The sequence below is a fragment of the Myiozetetes cayanensis genome, unplaced genomic scaffold (assembly GCF_022539395.1).
Source record: "Myiozetetes cayanensis isolate MyiCay16 unplaced genomic scaffold, myiCay2020 scf5-8, whole genome shotgun sequence".
Taxonomy (NCBI): Eukaryota; Metazoa; Chordata; class Aves; order Passeriformes; family Tyrannidae; genus Myiozetetes; species Myiozetetes cayanensis.
In genome coordinates this window covers 43,882,491-43,907,546 of record NW_026087742.1, presented here as the reverse complement: position 1 = coordinate 43,907,546, position 25,056 = coordinate 43,882,491, and the positions used below count along the sequence as shown (strand labels likewise).

The window sequence follows — 25,056 nt, the reverse complement described above, 5'->3', positions numbered from 1 at the left end:
TGCCAGGCTGCTGCACACAGAGGCACCAGTCCACAGAGCAAATCCAAGCAGCTCAGCTTGTGCTTACACAGTGTGAATAAATAGGAGAGAATGGTTGGCTGGAATCCAGAGGAACTGGTGATGTAGGAAGAGAGTGACGGGCTGAGAGTGGTAAGAGTGAAGGACAACAGGGTTTTGAGAACTGTATGAGGAGAAATGCTGAGGAGGCAGATCAGTGTGACAGGGCAGATAGACAGAGAAGAGATGGAGCGCAACTCCTGCTGGTCCACGACCACAGGGTTTCTGTGATCCCTGCCTAACCAGCTGGAATGTTCCATTGATGATACATCCAGCTCTTCAAACAGTTGATTTACATGGGAATACAACCTATACTATTGCCAGTGTCTCCAGTGTATAAATTTGAGTGCATAAACTTGACTTACAAAGAAACCCTTAGGAGTTTGCATGATTTTCATCTGATGCTCTTTCAGAAGGCAGAGTTGTTCAATTTACTTTTGCTTAATAGAAACATCAACATTTTTGTACTTTTTTCCTTTTTTTTTAGTATTTCTTAGCTTTCACGAGCACAACCTGCACTTCAAGGATTATGATGTGTGCATGCAAATCCCCAAATACTACAGTTGTTTCTTACCGTGTAGTCTTGCTTTGAAATCTATGCGACATTTGTAACCCACAGTATGCAAAGTTACACTGGTAAGGCAGTTGTAGATACTGAAGTGGGCTGTGGTTTCATCTAGGTTGAGAGAACATTTGAACAGACTGCTCATATTGCTTTTGAATCTTGTCCTTTCGTGATCATTATGGGAATTAGAAACAAACTGCCTGTTGCAAAATATTCTGTTTCATATTACTTAGCATTTTCCCATAAAAATCTGAAGAAATGCCACAGGACCTGATCAAAGTTTAAAGTCAGTTTGTTATTGAATAATGATGATTTTTTTTTTATTATAGGCAAAGCCTCAGCCAAGAAACTGACAAAAAAGGTAAGCAAAATGTTCCTTTCCTTCTTCAAAAGAACTTGCATTCTTTCTGTTACTGAAGTGATTAAGTCTCTTTCAAAACTGGCTTTATATTTTCTTGTTTGTGTCTTTGAAGGAGGTAGATGCTGCACTGCTGTATGTTGCCAAAGCTAAACCAGGACCGACCTTTTTTAGAGACCTTGGTGATAAAGGTAATGAGCACTTTCGATACTGAAAAATACATCTTGCTTTTTATCTCATTATATGGAATGACCTGAATGTATTTTTAAAGGCATTTTCATGGATTTGACTTCATACCCGTCTAGCCAGTAGCTGCCTCCTTGGCAAGTCTCTCAGTTATGCAAGAGACTAAAGAGGCAGGGCTGGGAATTGAAAGCCTTCAGAGGTGCAGGAGGAGACATGAAAGAAACTGAAAAGCCCACTTGGAGAAGAGAAAGGGACTGAAAAGGATAACTTCAGCACAAAATGGACTTTTAAGACTTGTTAATAAGCTGCTGTTTCACTATGTAACTTGAATGCATGGAAACTAAGAATAAAAATAAAATTTGTATCTAATTATGTAAAGCAGCATCCCTGATTCCAAGAGCAGTTGAACTTACTTCTCCCTCTTCAGGAGCTCTGTGACCCTTTGCAGCGCTGATGTGCTTTGAGTGTTTTTTTCACCCAGCATTTCCACCTTATATTGGAAAACTCTGAGAGCTGGCATATTGTTTGTGTAACAACAAGGAATTAAAGAACACCAAATAAACATCTCATTAGCATAAATTAATTGAAGGGAGAAAACAAACAAGAGGATCAAGGAAACCAAATAGATGAGTAATTAACCATTTCACCAGTAACAAAGACCAGAATCCCCAAACTAATGAGAAAGACTGACAGTGCCTATTCACAGACTTTCTGTATCATACAGTTCAGCCTGAGTCCCTTATCTCATGGACATTTCTGGAAGCTGCCTTTGCACTGCTGCAGTTCTTTGGCAGGCATGAACCACACTCTCCATGCACAGCAGATCCCCAGACAGGGCTGGCAGCTTGTGCCAAGAGAGCAACCCTCAATCTCAGCCTGCAGCATTTCACCTACCCTTCAGCCTCGTGGCCCCTTCTGCCTGTGGTTTGTTCCTTGCGTCCTTGTGCAGACGTAGAGGGGGCTCCAGCTGGATGCCTTGCTTGTCAGTCCACTCCTGAAAGCCTCAGCATGCCCCAGCAACCCTGAACCATCTCCAAACAAGCTGAACATTTTTTTCCTATCCTAGGGAAGGCTGGATTTTGCACTGAATTGATTCCCTGCCTTTTCAAATTACTAATCATCACATGCTTTCCCAGAATTAGGTTTAAAGTATTCCCAGTCTTTAATTCTTGGATATTCTCTCTTTATACCTTCTTTTTTAGAGCCTTTCTCTTTCTCCTGATGGACACTGCAAAACCCCAGAGCACACTGCCTGTGAAAACTGGGAATCCACCAAGAGAAATTGCAAACATAGCAAATCAGCACAGCCTCCTTTTATTGCACCTCTCCCAGCTGAGTGCTTGGCACAAAGTGGGCTCGGTGATATGCTCAGCCTGGTGTCTTTAGCATTCTGGCCAAGATGTCCCCGTGCTTAGCACTGTGTGTCTGTATATTCTGTCCTTCAAAGGTCACATTGGAGTTTGAGATGATGCAGGAACATTCAGTGCAGTCATCCATATGTCCCCACAACCCATAGAATTTTTACAGTTTTTGATCATGGTGTCGGTTTAGTGACTTTGATGCTTTTGCTTTGAGATGAATTATTATCACAGTTTAAAAAGTGAAACATTTATGCTTTTACAAGTACCAGAATAATGAATCTACCCCGTCCCACTGTTTAGCTGAGGTTATTTTCACTACATTCAAATTGTTATTTAAATGTCAAGGAGAGGAAAAACTGTCATCAGTCCAGTTTGTAAAACATAATGCTAGGAAATTCTGCCTTCTAGTGGGCAGTTTTAAAATTTGTGTCATGTTTTGTAGGTTTTGTGATTTATTCAGCACTAAGAATATTGTACTGTCAGCATTTGCTATAAAGTTTGAGGATACAGATTTCTAGGGAGGGACAGAGAGAGTTCCTTTAGCAGTAGAAAGTGACAGTACTTTGCCAATGCTAACTGCAAATACTTGGCTGCAAGTATGCTGAGTCATTCAACAGTATGTGAGGCTTTTGTCTTTTAAATTTTACTTGGATAGGAATATAATTTTCAATGGGCTGTTTTATTTCGTTTTTTTCTTTTAAATTTGCCACATTATGTATTTTAATTAGAGTAACTTTGTAATGATTACTGTAGAATTAAAAAGAAAATTGCCAAAACATTTCATTTACTTGATGAATGAGGTAAATTGGCCATTCACTAAAGTAGTAAAAGGACAATAAAATTAAAATAAGATTTTTAATGGAAATTAGTCCACAAGTTAAAAAAAATGTATTACAAATGATTTTAGTATAATCAGTTTTCCAGAAAGTATCAAGCAGACTGTGAATTTGCTTTAAAGCACTGAGTCAGGTTTTAAAGAATATTTTTATATATTTTTATTATATTTACCTTTTTACCAATTTGACTATAGTGACATTTCAAGCGTCCTCTTTCCAGATCTCTGCAATTCAAATGCTTTTCCCTTGAGCCAATGAGCAGGGTGTTGTCTTTAGATTGATCTTTTCTTCACATCCTACCATCTTTGTAAAAATTTTGCAGATTCTTTCTGCAAAATTTTATAATGATCCTTGTCTAGCTATATAGCTAAAACTCTCCAAGGGCTCAGAATTTTTTATCTCAATTACCACAACATTTTTTTTTCTATGACTTTAGCAAATGTAATCTACCATGTTAATATCCTTTCAAATGCTTTGATAAATATGTTTTTCTTTCACAATTCCTTTGAGTGTATGGTCTCTTATTTTGTATCCCAACACTGGGCTCTCATTGTTCTGTTTTATCTAGCGTAAGCTGTTTGTCTTCAGTTTCTGGGCCTTCCTTAGACTGTCCCTGTGCAGCACACCTCAAGACAGCTGAGAGTCATTCCCACTTCTCCTCAACCAGTGATGCTCTCCTTCATTATTTGGTGGTTAAATTTTCAGTCAGGGATCTTAGTGCTGACACCACTGCAGTCCATGACTGGGAGGTGTTTTCTGTACTGACCTGTCAAGTTGCCTCATTGACTTGCTTTATTGACTTCCTTTATGAATTCTTTCCTCAAATATTCTTTTGCTGTGTCACACACAAAACAAAATTAGGAATCTTGATCACTGCCCATCACACTAATGGCTTGATTTCTTATCACTCCCTCTTTGTTTCTTTTCTTTTTTTATCTTGTCTTATACTTAAGCGTATAAGCTAAAAATTTGGGGTAGGAGTTCTTTCTCTGTTTATTTGGTTTTGAATTTGTAGAAAACCTACATGTTTTATCTGGGAACACAACTCCAAGTTTTACAGCAATGCAAATAATAATTTGTGTTCTTGCAATGGCAGAAATGCTGGAACTTGTAAGCAAAATTAAGTTTTTGAGGTGAAAGTGGTTTTTATCTCCATATTGTTTTTATTATTGTAGTACTGTGCTGATTTACACATGATGCATGTTGGATAATAGGGTGAATAGCCCCATTTTGATGGAGAGGAAAGCTGAGATACGGAACCAGACTGAGTTGGCAACAGGGTCAACATTAGACCTCCCTTTAGCTAAGATTTGTTCTCCAATTTTCAGACTCTTGCGTTTACCAATTTCGTATTTCTGAACTGGTACTTAAAAGTGATAAGTCACTATCTGAGGTCAAATACAAATGCTGCTGTCTGTGCATAGTAATTTATCAGAAGTTAATTGCTTATCACGGAAGCTTAAGTGTATTCCTTATCTATCAATTAACTAAATATTAATTATAAAAATAGTTTATCTTTGCACAGATAGGCATGTTTGAACTTCATTATTTTAAGCAGCTTCAGCATTATACAGTGTTTCACTCACAAGTTAAAAGTAGCTCAGTTATTTTGAAAAGTGATTTATAAAAAAGCCCTTTACATTTTTTCTCCAAACATTATTGCGGGGCAGATGGTTCAAATTCTCTTGTTTAACCACCCTCATTATGCGCTCTCTATCTTTAGCTTGTACACTCCATTTTGACACTATCACATCTTTGTGTTTGTTCAGGCTTTTCACTTAAGGTGGTATTTCAAAAGAAAACACTGGAATTTTCCTTCAAGAGGGGGGGGAAATACTTTCACCTTGTAGAAAGGACATGTTCCTATTTAAAAAAAAAAAAAAAGAAACCTCCTCTTGGCGCTCAGCCCAGCAGTACTATCAGCACAATCTAGCAGCTTGGCAGCTTTGCGTGTTGCCGCGTTCCCCTTGAGAATTAGAGGGAAGCTTTTCTCCGCCTTTGCGAGCCTGCCAAAGGATGGAGGACTTTGATCCTTCAGGGTAATGTTAGAGTAGTTCTCCTCCCAGGTACTAAATGTGACAAAGCACATTTAATTTATTTGCCTTTTATATAAACATTGGATGTTTTCAGGGAGAATCCAAAGATTTAGTGTAGGCCTTTTGTTAATACCAAATAAACCTAACTTTCTGGATTAGACTTGAACATTGATGAGTCTCTGGCTAGGGAATTTTACCTTCAGAGCACTAAATACAGAAGTAAAAACTTTATTAAATAATAAAGTGGCTTACTTTAATAAATTTATTTAATGCTATGTCAAACTACAGTTTTTATCATTTATACGATGTGATGTTTCAAGTCTTTCTATGAGTTTTTGGGGGGGTTTTCTGCAAGTAATTTTTTAACTCTTTCATTTCAGGGTTGATATCTTATGTAGAGTACCTATTTTTGCTGACGATCCTTACGAGTAAGTATTGTATATTTAAAATACATTGGCATAAATACTCAGCTACTGACAACTTTCCAGGAACTTTTCCCTGAAATTTTTAGCTGCTAAATTTCTGCATTATAGTAAAATGTAAAAAAACACTATATAAAGAGTGATAATGCATTAATATAAATAGGTATAACTTTAATTGATTGGAACTTAATGCTGTAGTGGCATCGTTGGTCCATAGCAATATTTCAAAAGTCATGGTAATCCCTGCACCATGGGATCAGAAAAGCTTTTCAAAAGACTTTGGGAGAAGACAGGCATTGGTTACAGAACCACATAATAAGAGGAGGAGGAATAGGAAGAAAAGATAAATAATTTGTCTTCTGGATAGTAGTTTTAGTCATTTTGGAAATGAGACATTAACATTGTAGCTCATGCGGTGGAATAAAAAGCTGTTGTGGCATCTCAAAGGTTGTTCCCTGTTATTCTTGTGTTCAGATATACAATGGATACAATACATAACCAGCAGAATTCTACAGAGTCTTTATGTTTGGCTCTTTTAATCCTTTTTTTATCCTCTGTTCCTTTTATTTTCTCCAAGTATTTTACATGTATTTCTGCTCTCCCTTCTTTGCTTCCTTCCTTTTTCTCTGTCAGACCTTTTGGTCTATCTACAAACAGTAGGCATTTTTTGTTGGACATGCAAGTGATCTCGGATTTTCTAGATTTCCTCACCGCTACTTACTCTGTGCCGTGCTTGCCACCCTCCATTTTGTTCTGATGAAGTGTAGGCAATGCTGGAAAATGCCAAGATGGGAGACATGTGCAATGAACATCACACAATGAGACCCACAGGCTAGCTGTGAAGTAGTTCATGTGCATGTCCACAGAATAGTCCACATGTGCAGTCTTGTTTGTCTGACTTACATGGGTCTAACATTTTCAGCAAGGGACAAAGTGAGGCATACTAAATTTGTGATATCAGTGGATGGGGAAAGGACAGAAGGAAGCAGTCACTTTTGCCTGATGGACTGTAGATGCTTGCCCCTCCTCACTTCCATGGCTGAGGCTTAAACAAATTGACAAACTTTCATTGCACTGGAAATGCGCTTTCTCATTGTGTAGTATGAACAAATAACAAATGTTGGTCTCCAGAGAGTGGAGAGAGTGTGTCCAGCCTTCCTCATAGTAACCATCACTATACACCTCTTGCACGGTTTAGGTAGCCCTTTTGCAGCTCACCACATTTCTAGCAGCTTACCGCATTTCTACATTAGCTCTTACTACACGGCATCAAGGGGGGGTAATCTCTTAGGGAACTTCAGCTAGTACACAGTAATAAATTATACATATATATATATATACACACATTAAGATAACCTATTTAACAGACAAATACACTGCTTCAGCAGTGGTGACTGTCCCATGCTACATGCTGCTTGAACCTGAGTTATACCATGTGTTTTAAAAGTGGGTTTAAAATCAGAAATAGGAGTTTAGCCCAATTAGAATACTGATTTTAATATATTTTTTGCAAGTCAAAAATGAAGGATTTATGTTAAAAAAGGACAACTATGACAGACAAATTATAACTTCAGAAGAATACCTTAAAGTTGCAGTAATAGGTGCCAAAGATTCTATTTCTTTAAAAATTTATGGCAGCTGTGAGTTCATGCTGAATTATTGGCTGAAACAATTAGAAAATTGAAGCAGTATCAGAGCAAGTTGTTCCACTTCTCCAAACAATCAGGTAACATTATTTTTCACAGAATTTCTATAAGAATGTATTGAACTGCAGAAACAAAGGCACCTTTTGATGCAGGATAAAAATGCAGTGCTAATGTTGCTGCTTTGGTTACACAGAGGGTTATCATACCGATCATTTTGAAAGCAAATGTCAACAAGTGTTAGTGCCTCTATCTTTGCCTAACAAGTATCCCATGCCAGTCTGCTCCAAGTTACACAACCTGTCTCTCTCACTACTGAGAATTAATATGAGATTTCTTAAAGGAGGCATTAATATCTAAATTACTTATTCAAAGTCACCAACAGAAAAATTGGGAAACACAAAAAGAGTCACCAGACTCCTGGTTCCAGGACCCTGCTGACCAGAGCATGCTGCCTGTTGTGCAAAAGCAGTGTCTGTAACAACACTGAACTTAAAAACGTAATTTTGTGTCAGACAAAGGTTTTATTTTTTTGCCCCTGTGACCTTCTTTTCTCTTCTCTGTGTGCCTTGTATCATCACTATCTTTTTTTCTTCCAGTGCTGTATTGAATTTCATTTCTAGCAATAGGTTAATGGAGCCCTGCCTGGTAAAGAAGTCCAGGAATTGAAGTTGTCACCTTTACTCAAAGCTTCATTTCAATTAGCCAGTCACACAAATTGACAGCTTGGTCAACATAGGAGTAGTTGGATAGGAAGCACCTTGGTCTCACCTGCACTCACAACCAAGATGAAGCTCTTCTGTTCAGATTTTGGATTTTTGCCTGATTCTAATTAAATACAAATATATCTATGGTAGTCTTTGAACTATGCTTATTTTACGAACACATACCTTTGGGGTTACATCATATCAGATAAGTATGTCAGCTCTGTATAAGCAGCTTTAGGTCCTGTATTTTCAGTAACAGCTCTCTTATCTGAAAATTGGAACACAGATGGTATGAATTACTATTAAATACATCAATTACTTTTATTCTCTAAATATGTTATAGGATAGCCTTTTCTTGCTTTTGTACTAGTAACACAAATTTAGCATGTGCCACTTCCATGGAAAGGAAGCCAGTTTTGATTATTACAACCCAATTACTGGGAAGGGCTCTGCTGTGCATATTGCAATGGTATTTATAAAATATCCCTGCATCACAAGATTGCTTCACGTAGAATGTTAGTTGACTGCTGAAAGATGCAGTTATTTTTAAAATGTAAAAATTGTACTTTCTTTAACGATCTTGTTATGACTTAAAAGGATTGGGATATTCCTTCAGCTTCTTCCTTTTGCAGAAAGATTCTTTAAAAAAAAAATAAAAGGCAAGACTTAAAAATTTTCAGAATGGAACTAGAAGAACATATTTTCAGAAGGAAAATTCTGAAAGCATTGGAGCTTTTTAGGTATTGCTTCACTGCCCTCATAGGTCCAACACTGTTCTTGGAAACGTGAATATATTCCAGAGATGATAAATTCATGGCTTTCATATTAATGCCTGAATTGAGTGGATTATGGATTAATTCATCTGCTCCAGAAATTACTGGGATAAGGGCTTGCTACTGCAATGAACTGTAAGTACATTTTCAGGAGCATGCTGCTCCTGTGTGGGCTCGCTAATGAGACGAGGCCACCTCCTGTAAGCAAAGCAAGACCAGGAAATCATGGGAAGGAGCTCAAAACACACCGTGTTTTTATAGCAAGATTCAGAGCTCATTACATTTTTGTGTTGAAAAAAAACATCCACTCAGCGAAGGAAATACAGGATGAAATTGTGTAAAATTCCTGAGAAAAATCAGCTTGATGGGAGTCATACAAAACATGCTTTTGTCAAAAAAGACTGGAAAGAGTAGTTTATTACATCTCAGTAATATTTGAGTACATTGTTTAGGGAAGAAGGAGAAGGGAAGGAAAAAAAGGCCTGGGGCTAACCACAGCAGGAGCAGGAGCTGAGAGAGCTGGCCACCGTTACAGCATCAGTCTGTCTGCTGGGGAGGACTGCAAATACTGACATACAGTCACCCATGCAAGAAGTACCTGAGGAGTACTCTAGCTCTTTCACCCAGTTTGGGAATAATTATTGGTTTCTGAAGGCAATTTCCACCCATCTAACCTGAAAAGGAGCTAGACTGCAAAAGTGACGTGGGATCATGGAGACATCCATGGAGAGTATCTTAAGACCAGAACAGTAAGAGATGCAATATTGTTGTGGAGATAAGATGGACATTCATGGCTGTACTTGGGCAGTGCTGGCATTTCTTACTTTCTCATTGCATTAATTGTCCCTTGAAATTATAGTAAGAAGGTGTTTAAAAAGTTTGCTTATATTGGAAGAGGTATGTGTGGTTCACTGGAAATACCATGCATTTTTGTAACAGTGGAGAACTGAACCATAGACAATATTCATTTTGCAGTCATTATTTATTTTGTAATCATTATTTAAGTGCTAGTTTAAGCATCTGTGTGTATATTTTCAGTAAAGTTATTTTGCAATTCATTGCAGAACCCCAGACTGGACTTCAGATTGCCTTTAAAATGTTGGATACAGATGGCAATGAGCGAGTTGAAAAGAAAGAATTCTTTAAGGTAGGTGTATTTATATGCATATTAATTTGAAAGGATTTAAATAGATCCATGGGTTGTCATTTGCTAAATGAAGATTCATTAAAATCATAAAGCCTATTTTTCAGTCCAATCTGTGTTCACATACTTACTAAAATATTTTGTATGCAAGAAGCACATACCAAAGTATTGCTACAGAAGTACTTGAATTTGAATCCACTTTTATAAATGTTGCCTTTGAGTTGTATCTAAAAATCTGCTACTAGGAAGTTTGGTGTACATCCCTTAATCCCATAAGCTAATTTAAATAATCATCTGGAAGAGTCTTTTATTTTCTAAATATGTTGAATAATTTCTTTAATACATCATCCTCCCTTGTTTTTTATTAATTTTGTTTAGTGCTGCAGAAGGATAGGCGTTTTCCCATGTTTTATATGAACTATGAGGGAGAAAGGCAGATGCTTAAAAACCAAAGAAAACTTTGCTCTGTTCTTTTAAAGAAGAATAGGCTTAATTGCTTAGCTTATTCAACTTTTAAATATTTAACAGAAGACTGTTAACTAAGTACTTCTTGTCAAAAGTTGAATGCAGAATTAACAAACATAATTTTTAATAGACTCCCTCAGCTTAATTCAGATCCTTCATTAATATGGGAGGTAACTGGACAGACAGTTTTATAAGAAGCTGACATGGCTACTACAATTCAAATTATTTTCTGTCACCAGAATACAGTTAAAGTTGACCATTAATGCACAACTCTAGAGAACCATAGAATCTAAAACTTTCAGAGATGCACCTGTTGACAGAGAAATTGGCAAAAACTTATGTAAGTGTACTTTCATAGCCTTAAACTCTGAATTAATGATACAATAGCTGCTGGCATGTGTTTTGCACTGATCACCATTTTTTCAGTGAATTGCCTCTTAGCAAGGTTGATTGATGAATCATAGAATTCAGATGAGTCATGCTTTAAAGATTTTATAAAATGTTGTAAAAATACTTTTAGACTTAGTAGTACTGTTAGAAAATAATGCTTGAAATTAGATCATTTTCCAAGGCAATGTTCCCAGAAGCCCCTAACTGAGCCTGCAGGTACACTTGTCATGGGTTAACCCCAGCCAGCAACCAAGGCCCACAGAGCCTTTCCTTCACTCCCCCACGAGCAGGATCGGGGAGAGAATCAGAAAGGCAAAAGCCAGAAAACTCATGGATTTAGATAAAGACATTTTAATAGAGAAAGAAAAAGCCACACATAGAAGCAAAACAAAACAAGTAATTAGTTCAGTGTTTCCCATGGGCAGGCAGGTGTTCGGCCATCTCCAGGAGAGCAGGGCTCCATCAAGCATAACGGTGACTTAGGAAGACAAATGCCATCATTCCAAATGTCCCCTCCTTCCTCCTTCCTCTCCCCACTTTATATACTGAGCATGATGTCATATGGTCTGGAATATCGCTTTGGTCAGTTGGAGTCACCTGTCCCAGCTGTGTCTCCCCCCAGCCTCCCATGTACCCCCAGCTTCCTCACCAGCGTGGCAGTAGGAAAAGCAGAAAAGGGCTTGGCTTTGTGGAAGCCCTGCTCAGCCATAACAAAATCATCTCTATATTATCAACCCCTGTGTTTCAGCACAAATCCAAAACACAGTCCCACAGCAACCACTGTGAAGAAAATTAGCCCTACCCCAGCCAAAACCAGCACAACCCTACACTCATTTGTTGCTACACAAAATATTTTCATTTTGAAGCATTTGCTCTGTTAAAATGTTAGTTATTCTGCTATTAAAAAAAAAATTCTAGAAAAGCTTGTATTTTTAACCTACTAAACCTGGTGCAATCGTAACAAATTGTTATTAGGCTAGCAGTGCCCTGATCACCAAAACATGTATGTTATGGCTGTATTATTCATCTACAAAACAATATGTTACAGGGGAAAGTAACTCCATGAACACGAGTGAACATGTTCAGCTTGTAGTGCCTCTGCACCAAAATGCCATGTTAGCAGTGCTCCCTTTAAATAGGTACTGTGTCAGTTAAACAAATGAGGAGATTCTTGCAGAAACACTGCACAGCTCTCTTGGGGGGATGTGCAGTATGTCATTTATTTAATGTCCATTATCCATTTCGGGTAATTCTAATTGAATCAGCCAGTGTGAACAACAGAAAGTCATCAAATGTAGAGGTGAAAACATCATACAAATCATTGAAAATAATTTGATTTCTGTGGCAGCAATCAGGTTAAATGAAAATTATTCTGGTTAGATAGATTGTTACTTTGCATTTCCTTTATGAACTGGACTGATAAATTAATATGGATTGTTAAAAAATAACCCATATAAATTACTCTGTCAACTTGCAAGTATCATTAAATTCAACGTCCCACAGGATGCAAGTTAGTCAGAAGATGAGTTTTCTCTTGTGACCATTTACATAGCATTTATAGAGGTGACTACTTTCAAGCAAAATTTTAATTTTACAGAGTAGGTTTAAAAATAAAACTTTCGGAATGTGAGAATCTGGAAACATGTCTGTGTGTTAACCTATATACTCTCTTTCTGCATGCATCACAGAAGGTTTCTGGGTAGCTAATAAATTAGTAAATTATGTGGCTATTCTGTCATTTGTCTTGTCCCAGTTGGCATCTTAGGAAAATACATCTGAACTATTCTATAGTTATTTTGACACTATATTTGACAATAATGTCAGGAAACATATGTAAGGAAAGGGCAGTGGAAAAGCATATTGAAGAAGCGGTAATTAGGACTCAGTGTCTGTAAACAGGATACAACGGGAAAAGAAATTTCAGTGCTGCTTCATTCTCATGCTTTGTGACCTCTTCTCCCAACTTCCCCTCCATTATCTACTAATTAGACATCTATGTATGCCTATGTTATCTATTGACCTAGACTGTAAATTTAAATTCTTTGATATAAGAACATGCCTTTTTGTTTGCAAAATGTCCACCTTTCTTTGAATTGTGTATGTCTCAATTCTCACATGTTACTGGATGGACAGGCACAAGGTATGTCAAGTGGATCATTCAGGAAAGTTGAGAAAGGTGACAAGCAAAAACTAAACCCAAGTCCTTAGTGCCTGCAGTACATGATGGATATAGACTGTTCCAACCTGTGTGGATCACACACTGAAGGAGTGTGAGATGCAGAATTTCCCAGTGCTCTTTGCTAACATAAATGGATGTTCAGGAAAGGAGATCTTGAATGCAATCCCATGTTTTCAATAAGAGTTTATCTCCTCCATAGCCTTTCCATTTCTGAGCACATTCTCCTCATTTCCACTAAAAGTCTCTCCCTTCACAGGGACACCCTTATTCTCTCTCCTCCCTATTTCTTTGTCTTCAAGCCAGTGTCTTTCTGCTTCATTCACATTACAGTGGTACACAGTCACAAGAGACATTGCAGTGTTAGGGCCCACAATGTTTTGTGCTTTGCCCTGCAACTCAAGGGTGAAGAAGACAAGGTAGAAGTGGCATGTTCACAGATGCTGGTTGCCATCCTTTCATCAGTCCCTACCAGAGGGTAGAATCATTTCTCAGAGCCATATTATCTGTATCTTTGTGAGGACAGTAAGATACTTCCGTGAACTCCTCACTTCAAGACATTCAGTGAGGGGGATTTCCAGACACATAATAACCCATGCACATTAATCTGAGACCTCCCACCAAGAATAAGGCTACCAGAGTTCCCAAAATCCCCAGCAAGTAAGGAATTTCCCTAACTCTGTCCTGATTAAAGATGTCTCAGTAAATTTAATGACAGTTCAAAACTGTTGGGAATGGAGGTAGAGTGGTTCTGATGGCACGTGCAAGACTATGTGATTTAAACTTTCTAAATAGACTGTCTTACATGCTTGTCCTGGAGCACAGGTACCACAAAAAACTTGTAGAGCTCCATGGTGGTTTGGTACAGAGCGCTTCTATAGTCCTAGAGCATCACAAGCACTGATCTCTCTCAAACAACTGGAAGATGCAAAATCACCTCCTTTTATAAGACTGACATAGCCCTTCTGCCAGATGTTGTCTTGTTCAGAACAGATTACTTCTTGTATGTCTTTAGCTTCAGTTGTGCATAATAGGTCTCATTATCTTTAAATTAGCCATTAGTGATAAACAGGTATTAGCCATTGAGTGATAAACAGATATAAATATTAAATACAATAAATGTTACATGAAGGAGTCTATTTCTTGAGGCACAATTCTTCTCCCTCCATGAGTAGTTGCTGTACTGGGCTGGAAAAAAACTTCTGGAAATAGTTTCAAGCACTATAAGGATTTACATACAGTGTAAGAAAACAATAAACTAAATCTTTTAGAATGCTTGTGAAAAAAATTACACTGGGTTTCTGTGCTCTTAAGTAGTCTCTGCAGATTTTTTTAGGAGCTCCTTTAAAAATAAAATCCAAAAGAGGAAGATCATATTTTCTGTGGTTTGGAAAGTATTTGCAGTTTTATTTCTTAAGTGTGAGCAAAAGATTAATTTTTCAGGTAAGAAAAAAGGTGATCTTTCAATGAGCATATTGACAAGCAGTTGTGTTTTTCTCCAGAGCTCTGTAATACTATTTTGCTATGAAGAAATTAATAATATTTTTACTGTACTAGTCAATTGTTTTGTAAGTTATCAAAAAAAAAAAATTGGAGAAATTTGGAAGAACAAGTACTGTTTAGTTGCCTTGTTTACAGTATTTCTTTTGATAGATACTATCAAGACATGGCATTCAAAACTTAGAAAGTAACTATCCTGAGAAACTAAAAAGCTGAGGTTATTAAAAAAAAGAAAAAAAATTAGTCAAAATCTGAAGGTCAAGGGAAGACCTTTGGCAACATGAACAGTTAGTGGTTTTTTTCTTACACAGTATTCACAAGTCTGTATTGCTTCTCTGAACAACACCACAGAACAAAACACAACCAAAACAAACAAAATCCCCACAACACCAAGCAAACAAACAAATGAAAAACAAGCCCTAAGGAGAGATTTGAAAACATTTCAAAATAATGGCTATATAGCTATGCAAATTTGGCAATGGATTTTTTCCCAGTTTTAGTGGGCAGGGTGAGGAATCACTCAGAAATGTTTGAGAAGCAAACCAGCAGCTTTGAAAACCCTGAGCTTTAAACACATCTTTCCTTAAGCCTCGAAATCCATAGCGATAGGTGTAAGTCCATATCTATACCTGAAATTTATTAATTCCCTTGTTCTTTCATTTTTGCTGTCCTTTTGAGGATTCATTCAAGTGTCTGAAAGGTAGGTATACTTTGTGCTGTCTTAAATCACTTGTTCTTGTGGCAGTGTTGACCTTCCAAGCTGAAACATATTCAAAGAAACCTTGCAGCTCAGATATACTGGAAGTACTGCAAATTAATGCACTTTCTATATTACCTTAAAACTCTATTGGGACAAGTTATGTTTTTAGATGTGACTCATTTCAGTAATTCTAAATATCTTCTTTGCTAATACATTCAAGATTAATTTATTCCTGGGGTGGAGGGGAAACTCAAAACACATTCTGCCTAGTGCAAATTCTGGGAAAAAAAAATGTTTTCTTATTTAATGAAATTATTCTTTGTTGGTTATATAGTACTTCATTTGGACACATATGTTTTTCATGTGTAGAAGATCATGTCTGTAGCAGAACTATGTAAAGCTATCTAGAAGGACAGCATGAAAACTGGAATAATTTTTATTTCCTAAATTATCCTTGATGTTATACCCTTGAGTTTCAAAATCTTACAAAGTGAATGCTAAGCTTCTGGTGCTAGAAAATCTCCTCTAAAAATAGAGTAAGCACTGGATTGCAAGAGCTAGATTCATGTTCTGCTTGGCTATATTAACCATGGTAGATAAGACATTCCTGGGAAAAAGTGTGTCTGAATAGCAGGATATCCTTAAAGATTTGCAAATATTTTGTCATGAGTAGAGAACCTTGCAGAAATGTATAATTAAGACAAGGTGCAATTAAAGCACGTTTCTGAAAAAGAAGACTCTTGTAAGATCACATTTGTAATTTTCTTGTTCTTTTCTCAACAAATACAGCTACAGAAAATCATTGGGAAGGAAGACGACTTGAAAGCAGCTGGAGATGAAACAGTACTTCAGGTATGAAGTAGATTTTTCTTTACAAAAACATTTTCATATATCCCATGAACTCTGTTATTTTTTCAGAGTTTTTATATAAGTATATAAGCTCAAGTATTAGTGCTTTAATTAAATGAAGGGAATGGTTATTTAGTTTCCATGAGCCTCTGTTTCAAAGTAACTCTCTTCTATTTATGAAAAACTAAGAAAAAACTCTGTATTGCCATATGTGAGTAGAAGGCTTTTCAAATAGAAATTGATAGCTTAAACTTACCCAAGTGCTGCTGTTGCAGGAATATCAGCTTATTCTGAGTTGGTTTGAAGCGTGATTACTGAGATGACAAAGGTAGGGATTACTTTAGTTAAGTCCACTTTCAGAAAGAGATGACGTAGATGTAGACCAGAAGAAACAACCTTAGAGTGTGATCTTCCAACTGGGAAAGAGGTTACACTGTTTCACAGACCTTTAGCAAAGGGTAAATACGTGTCTTCAATGAAAGGGATGGGTAAATTCCTACTCCCTTCTGTCTGTTTTCCCCTGAAGCCAATCCCCTGCAACCTCCCTTCTTCCCAGAGAGAGTCTTTGGAAGCTGCCACTTCTTCTTCATTCTGCAGTCAGCAGAGAGACAAGGTATTCTGTATCCTGGGTGAGACTGAGTGAGACTGAAAACGAGAGAGGAAGTCCTGAGCATGCTGAAAACACCTCTGAGGAAGCTGATGAACCACATTACGTGCAATAGCATAAGGGGAAGTGGCCCCAGGTTGCATCGGGGGAGGTTTAGATTGGATATCAGGAAAAAATTTTCTCTGAAAGGGTGATCAAGCATTAGAACAGGCTACCCAGGGAAGCGGTGGAATCACTGTCCCTAAAAGTGTTCAAAAAAATGTGCAGCTGTGATACCTAGAGTCATAATTTAGTGGTGGACTTGGCAGTGCTCAGTTAATGGTTGGACTTGATGATCTTAGAGGTTTTTTCTAATCCAAAGTATTCCATGATTCTAAGGAGGGGGAGAGTACAGATGGATTATCTCCATCTATTACTGTGAGATGCTGCTTACATCAGCAGCACTACTTTTCTTTCATGCTTGAATTGGATGGTGTAGCTGAAGGATGTTTTTCTCACCAGAAAGTTGCCTTCAGTTGTAAACTTTCAGTTTACATTAGGCATGAGGCAGCAACTGCTCATGTTGAAAGCATTCAATAAGGAATTTGTCCAGTGCTCTGCTTTGTAAACCTATCATACATCAGCAGTTTCTTCAAAGAGTTGCTCATGTTTACTTTTTCACCTGCCTGGGGAAAAAGGGAAAGTGGAAGTATTGCCAACACCTTTAATATTTATTAGGCATAAAGTGTATTCTGGTGCACAAAAATTTTCCTCCCTTAATGTGTATTCGAAGTTCAGTTTAAAATTGTTTGATTGACTAACAACCATCGCTTTTCTTGAACCTTTTCATCAGTCACCAGATTAAAATAGCTAGGATTAATAGGGTTGTCTGTTCCTCAAAACCGATTTCAATTGAGACTTAACTGCCATGACAGTGAAAGAAAAAGGATCTTTATTCTGCATGAATGCACAGCTATAGTATAAAATTTCCAGAAAACTTTGATACAGTTGGACAGATTAGTTATAAACACATAAGGTTATTGTGAGCTAATTAAATACCTGAGCCAGAACGTCTCTCTTTTTTGTTTTTGTCTTGCTTCAAATTTTGTCTTCAGAATTCTCCATTCAGAAAAATCTGAAGTTATTGCAGCCAGAAAATATTATTTAATACAGTTTCTTAAAAGATTATCAATGGAATTACAGTACAAAAGAAGAATTAAATAGCTGTGGAGACTACAGCTAACTTGAAATTCTTCTGATCTCTATAATTCTACTTGGCAAAATCCAGATTGTCACATTTCTTCTAATTTTTATTTTCTTTCCTATCTCAGTCTCCCATGAAAGTTGATTATAATTGTAACCAGTGACTATGACTATACAATGTAGTCAGTGAATATGTTTTTACCCTTTCTTTTTAATAGTTATGGCAGTCAGAGTATTCCTTTTAAACAAAGCAGATGAAACATAAAAATATAGGGTTTAAGTTGACTGTGTTTTTTGAAAGTTGAGATACTGCAATGGAATTTTGGTGTTTGGGATAGTTCTTTATTTCCACAACACTTTCACATTTTGCATATGAGTCTGCTGGATTTTCAGAGTAAATCCAGTCTCTGACACCAGATGGAAAACATCACCAACTTAGGAAAATACAGTTGTCTGCAACTTTATTTAACCAGCAGGTATATCCAGGTGTGTTCCCGTTACGGTGTAAAGAAAGATCCCAGTTATTTATTAGCTATGTGGAGATACCATTTAAAACTCATTGAGTTACTGTATTAGCAAAAGAGAAAGCACTTTGCTGTGCTCCCAGGTGCTTGTATCTCTACCTTTTTTACTGAAACTTTGACTTGCATGCCTAAAATTCAAATTTTCACCAGTAATGGCCCTTGAATGGGATTGCAGTAGACTTGGCTATCCAGATACATATATATTTCAATTGAGGGTTTTTCTTTTTCCAATATTATAATTGGTGCTGGAAGAAAAGCCAAAAAGTCTTCCCAGGCTTAACTGGCCCCATCTTTTGGGAAGTTCCATGCTGAGTTTTGCAGAGCATGCAATCTGCTTCACTCATAGCAGGGGTGCACACACAGTGAAGGAGAGCTGCAGGCAGGCTTACAGAACTGGAACCTGGCTCTTTCTAATTAGATCGAAGAAAATGGCACAGAAGTCAACAGAGGCAGTGACCTCACCCACCTTCCCCACAGGCTAAAGGAAATGCTCCATCTGGCTTCCTAGCAGAACTGTTCTTCACATGAAACATCCAGCTGAACATGTCACTTTGGTTCATGGAAGAGGAGAACCAAACTCCCTGCCTGGAAGTGGTCTAGATTGTAGCAGGAAAGTGCATGAACTGGAAGATTTTGGTGTATTTTGAAAAGGTGTTGCCCAGTGACCAGCACCCATTGCTTTTGTGTTACTGACCTGAGTTCCTTAAAAGGCTGCTCTAACAGTGTGTGATGCTTTAGTGTTCTGGTAGTGAAAACAGTGCTAATGGCTGCAGATATCTCCTGTATAGCCCAGCTGTCTAGATCAGGGACTTTGCTCTCGGGCCCTTCAATTTAGATTAATGAGTTATCAAGTACTTTCCATACCTCTCATTTAATGTGCTTTGTGTAATGGGTAAACTTATAAGCTAATTTTAGCTGTTGTTAGAAAAGGAATGACAATACAGAATGTTCTATATTTGTTCTTGAAATGAAATTAATGTTGGGAAATACATGCGCTGTCTCATTTCCCAATGATTAAGCATATGCTTCTGGATTTCATAATGAACACATTTTCATACAAAGTGTGAAAAATGTGGTTGGAGAGTTTTTCAACATTTAATTAGTAACTGCGAACACAGCTATTAATCTCTTTTAAACAGAAAACCTTTGAACTAAAATTGAGTCTGACTATACGTGGTGTATTTTTAGACCCGCATATGAATAATATCCTATTATTTGTGTATCAGTTGTTTTAACCTGTCTACTTCTCTGTTTGTTTGGGATTTTTTCCCTTGTGGTTCTAGAAGAGGTAAATTAGATTAGTCTTTCACACATTTATCACTGCTTACCTGGTAAGGACAAGGTTTTACACTTGAACCTTCAGACACTGCAGCATTGTGATGCATCTCCTCAGCCACAGGGACTGTGCAGGTCATCATAACTTGCCCATCTGCTCCCTAGAATATCTAATTAGTTTAAAGTTTTCCACCCAGACCTTCAAATTCTGGCTAACCCTGGGCCCAGTGTAACTAAAGACTGCCTGAAACTGGAGGGAGGAAGGTGATGGTAGAGAACTGAGCTCTTCTAGTGCAGTAGTACTCTGTAACAAGAGTGCAACACATCAAATTTTGCAAGACTCTAGTCCAAGACTAAAATTAATATCTCTCCCCAAAGGAGTCTGTCATTAATCTTGTAACCTCTCATTTCAGCTGGAATGCACATTTTTTCTTGACCTGTCTTCTCCAACATAAATATGTATGTTTTCTATTGGATTCTGCTGAAAAGCTTTTAGATACTTTAAACCAAGGAGCACTGTGATGCTCCTGCATGCTTTAAAGAAAGCTCTCCAGACAGGTAAACCTTCTAAAGAATCAAGACATCTGACCACCAAAGTATTAGGGTATTAAAAACCTGTGGGGTCATTTTTTTCCTCATGGACAAGGAAATTATTAAACTAAATATAAAATATGAGCTGATGACATTATAACCTCAAGAGAGAGAAAGAAATATGCTTTTTGACATCTTTCTAGGTACCTATTCTGCAAGTACATTGAATTTGGCTTAAACAGCAAAAGCCTCTCCCACAAGGAATTAATCTAGAAGTCTGTCATGGTCACAGTAGCACTGCTTTCTATTGCAAAGATGTGTAAGGCAAGACCACCCTTTTAGTCTCTGCTATTTAGCCTACTCTGAAGCACTTTCTATTATACAGACAAGCCAGATAGCAGTGTGGGCTCCTGATAGCTGAGGGAAGACATGTGATTTGGCCTTGCATTAGTAGCTCTAGTCTTTGATTCAAAACATTAAGAATCTGGTCATCATCTCTGAAGGCCACCTAATGCATTTGCTTGTAAAAATAGTTGTAATAAACTGGAAATGGTGTACTTAAGTATTCTCAGTTGGCATTTTGGGGTAACTGAAATCTGTGATGGCAGCCTGAACGTGGGTGTGGATGTGTTTGGAGAGCGGGCTGGAAGAGTTGGTCACAGTTCACCGGAGTTAGTTTCAGCACCAAGGGCAAGGAGGTTTGCACATGCTGAGGATGGATGTGCTTGGTCTTCAAGGCCAAGTCCCTGTTGATCAAAACAGCGTACTTCAAAGCACATCACACCTGCTGAGGGGGGTCCTTGTTGTGGAATCTCTACTTCTGGGGGAGAGGAATACTTCTAAAGTAATGCTGTGACAGAGAGGCAGGGCCTGAATTCCTGGGAGGAGCTGTCTCCAGCTGTGCATAGGAGGTGCTTTAACAGACTGCCAGCAGTGCACCCCTCAGGCAGCCTCAGGCTTTGCAGTGCAACAGTGCCATTCCCTGACTGCTTGACACAGTCAAGCCAGTCGCAATAAAACTGGTTTCAACCTGTTTCTATTTGTGGCATAAAGTGTCTCTTACAGCATCTGCTCCCAAATTAGCTTTAGCCCCTTTGGCTGGAAGCCATTTTTATTCTGCACCTCTTCACAAATGTAGGACTGTGGATGATGTGCTGAAACCTAAGGATGTCCATGAAGTTGCACATTATTCATTACTAAGGGTACAGCAGAGAGGTTCCGTGGCATTAGTTGTCATTGAGAAACAACTCATCCCACCAATAATGGGATGTTGTTGAATACTGGATATAAGTTGTTAATTGTTTAGAAACTGTTCCATCGGACTTCTCAGATGTTATCTGTTATATCCTCTGTAGAAACAGTTGTGCACATTTTAGCCCTTCTGCATCAGACTTTGAACTCTACCTAGTAAGAAAGTGTGTTGCAAAACATTAAAAAGCTTGAGTATGGATTTAAATCACGATGCAAGTTGCTTCATCATAAAATATGTTGTTTCATTCTGGGGCCCAGCTGAGAGTGTCTGGATTTCACCAAAAAGGACTGCTTTTGGAGATCTAGTCTCCTGGTCCCGCTAGTTTGCCTCTTTACAGTTCCTTTGACTGACTGTAACTGATAGGGTTAATTTCATAATGGATACTTCTTTAAACCTTCTTCCCAGAACTGAGTAGTAGGATATATCTCAACATCTTGGAGACTCTCAATAGAGAGTCATAGAAATCATAGAAAGTTTGAATTCTCTTGAGCAGTGTATGAGGGTAGGCTGGGGTAGAAGTCTGGTATGATGAATTGACAGAGCTAGCAGCTTAAAAACTAAGAGCATTTCAGAGAAGTAGACTCAGAAAAATTTGCAAGGATTTAGTCTTACCTTTGGAAAGATTTGGGACATCACTAGCAGACAGAAAAGAAACTAAGATAATGTTCTCCTTGCCTGACCTCACTTTTCTCCCTGTTCTTCCATCTACTCACTCTGTGTTTTAGATTAAAAAAAAATTCAATCCAAAATATGTATTATTTTTACAATTTTTATTGAAACAAGGCATTGCACAGCAAATACCATCTCCCAGGAAGCAAGCACGAGAACAAGAAACGAATTGCAGATTTTAATCATGATGAATGCTTCCCAGTCATGCCTCAGGCAAATTCTGCAAGGAAAGGTGGTAAGAATCTAGAGACAGTAAGTCTATTAACATTTCAGATGAGTTTTGAAAATCAGTTAGGTACATTATTCTGAAAATCCCGTCTCCCTGTGCGGTAAGTTTCTTCTCAGTGGCACTTGTTGGTACTTGCTGCAGTATCAGGTCCTAAACGTCAAAAGCTCAGTGGGGAGCTACAGGGTTAGGTAGGTCTGTGCCCATGACTCAGTGTTTGCAGCATCAGGCCTCTTATGTTAACAGCCTGCGTAATGTAATAAGGAAATAACTGTTGTGTTATCTGATCTTGCTTAAAAAGGAATAATTGCATAATTCAGCAGTTCATGGTGCTTTTGAAAAGTGTAGGAGGCGTTAACATTACTCTAGGAAAATTAGCCTATGTTTGTAATATGTACACATGTGTTTCTAAGTTCACAGACTTGTGTGGCATCAGATTGTGTGGTCTCTGGGATTCTTTGTCTGACCCTGGAACATGTCTGAGTTCCCCAGTTGAGATACATGTCCCTGCCCCCTTCTGGGCTTTTATCAAGATGAAACTAAGAACATCTCAGATTCTTTCTCCACTCTGTGCCTCAGCTTTCTGTAAAATGCACAGTTCAGAAGGGTTCTATGGTGCACCCTCCCAGGGCTGAAGGTGCCAGATACACCAGAATACAAATTTTCACTCAATTTAGATAGTGACTCTAAGCTCCCAGTCTGGTCCCCTTTGCAGCTCTAGGATTAGGTTACCATTTCATTCTCATTGCCAAGACATTCCAAGTGGAAGTTATTCTTTTACCTAAGCTCAGGAGGGTGAGGTGTTGGAAATATTAATAGAACTCTCATTATCTTCTAACAAAGATTTGTCATGTTGGTACTAATTTATACAGTTCAGCAGCAAAAGCTCCTAATGATTCTGTGGACTAAAAGGAATTATGTACTAACATGTTGTTTAATTTAATAGCATTAACGCTAGGAAAAGCAATTTTTTTAAATTTTACCCTTAAGCTGTAGTCTCTGTGGTCTCCTATTGCATTTTATGCTTTAAAGAGATGTACTGTTTTGTAGTTTTAAAATACATTTAACTCTCTCTAACATAGTATTTGGACATCTGCCAATTTCACTGTGGAATTCCAACTGATAAAGAGGGTAGCCAACAAGTAGGTGCATATTTGCTATTAATTCAGGGATAGGCTTTGTCATCTTAGATAAGATGAGGTAGGTATTGTTTGTATGTCTTCTTCTAGCTCGTAACTAGAGAAAAAGAAGAAAAAACTTTCTGTCACAGACTTAGTTTTTAAAAGCTTATTTTCAACCTAGTTTTTTCAGTTTGTTTTCAATACAACACTGACTGTAATATGGAGTAATAAAATTGGAAGCATTAAATTGCATAATCATGAATTCAGTTTTTTAAAATTACATCAGCAAATTTATTTCTTGCGTTTTTCAAGTTTCCTTTAAACATGTAAGCAAAAAGCACATTAGAATCTGGCTGCACTGAGGGATATGTGGATTCTTCTCTCTTTCTTCTTAGAAAACTTTGCATTCTGATATAAATAGTTTGGGTTTGAATTTCAAATAAGCATACGTGAATGTTTGACTTTTGACTTTCAAAAAAGCATATACCAATGTTTATGCATCAGTCTTCACAGTAATCTGAATTGTTTAAACTTCAGAAGGATGGATCTTGTGGGTATTTAAATATTCTTTGCCTGCAATTAAATGATAAAAGTTTGCATGTGGCTTGAAGAGGTTTTTTTCTAGGTTCACTCGTACATAACTCATATCACTGGCATTTGGTGAATTGTAGCTTGCAGTAGAAATAAGGAATGCTTTAACTGTGAAATAACTGTGTCACATATGCAGTAAGCATGAAACACAGTGGACTAATGGGACTTGTTATTGATGACGCTGAAAGCTAAATAACCATTAGTATTAAATCTTATGAATAGACTCTTGTCTTTCATCTTACCTCTTCAAGAAGATAAAAGACACAGAGGCTATTTAGATGTCATAAGAATAGTTTGCTGAAATCCCCACAGACTTACCAAAAAAAAAAATCTCTCTTCGTGTTGCTTAGCGTTTTGTTGTGTTCAAAGAAATGCCAGTGTGCTAGTGCTGAAAGAAGAATTATGTGTGGGTTTAGGCTTGTTAAAGATGCTGTTGAGTTGAAACAATGTGCACCCCTTCTCTGCAAAAATTTCTTCTTTGGTTTTCAAAAATACATAGAACAATCTCTAACATTGAAAACTTCCAAGAAGCCTCATAAGACCATATTATAATAGAGCATTGTCAATGTTTGTATTTTCCTAGATTCATTTATAAGACTATTGTATATGTTTTAAAATGGCTGTAACACATTAGAAATATCTAACTGAATTTTTTTAGAGATACTAACTTTATTTAAATCTTCTATTCACCTAAGAATAAAGATTTTTAAAGATTTAACTTACAACCTTCTCCATTTTAATAATAAAATACACTGACAGTGGTTGTAATTTGTCCTTATCTTTCATACAGAATATTTAGAAACAGAACTTACAATACACCGTTAGCAGTTGATGTGGAAGTGTTGTTCAACTCTGAGATCTTGTGTGATAGCTTTGGGAACAGTAATTAATTTGCAAGTACCTCTTGTGA

General features: G+C 37.5%; 1 protein-coding gene across 1 annotated transcript in view; it reads left to right on the top strand.

Moving 5' to 3' along the window:
* Positions 1-25,056, top strand: part of MICU2 (mitochondrial calcium uptake 2) — a 142,171-nt gene that overhangs the window by 102,819 nt on the left and 14,296 nt on the right. The window contains exons 3-7 of the mRNA XM_050333174.1: positions 952-983; positions 1,096-1,171; positions 5,780-5,827; positions 10,009-10,091; positions 16,109-16,171. Of these exons, the coding sequence (XP_050189131.1) occupies positions 952-983; positions 1,096-1,171; positions 5,780-5,827; positions 10,009-10,091; positions 16,109-16,171 (302 nt within the window). The remainder of the gene's footprint in view (positions 1-951; positions 984-1,095; positions 1,172-5,779; positions 5,828-10,008; positions 10,092-16,108; positions 16,172-25,056) is intronic.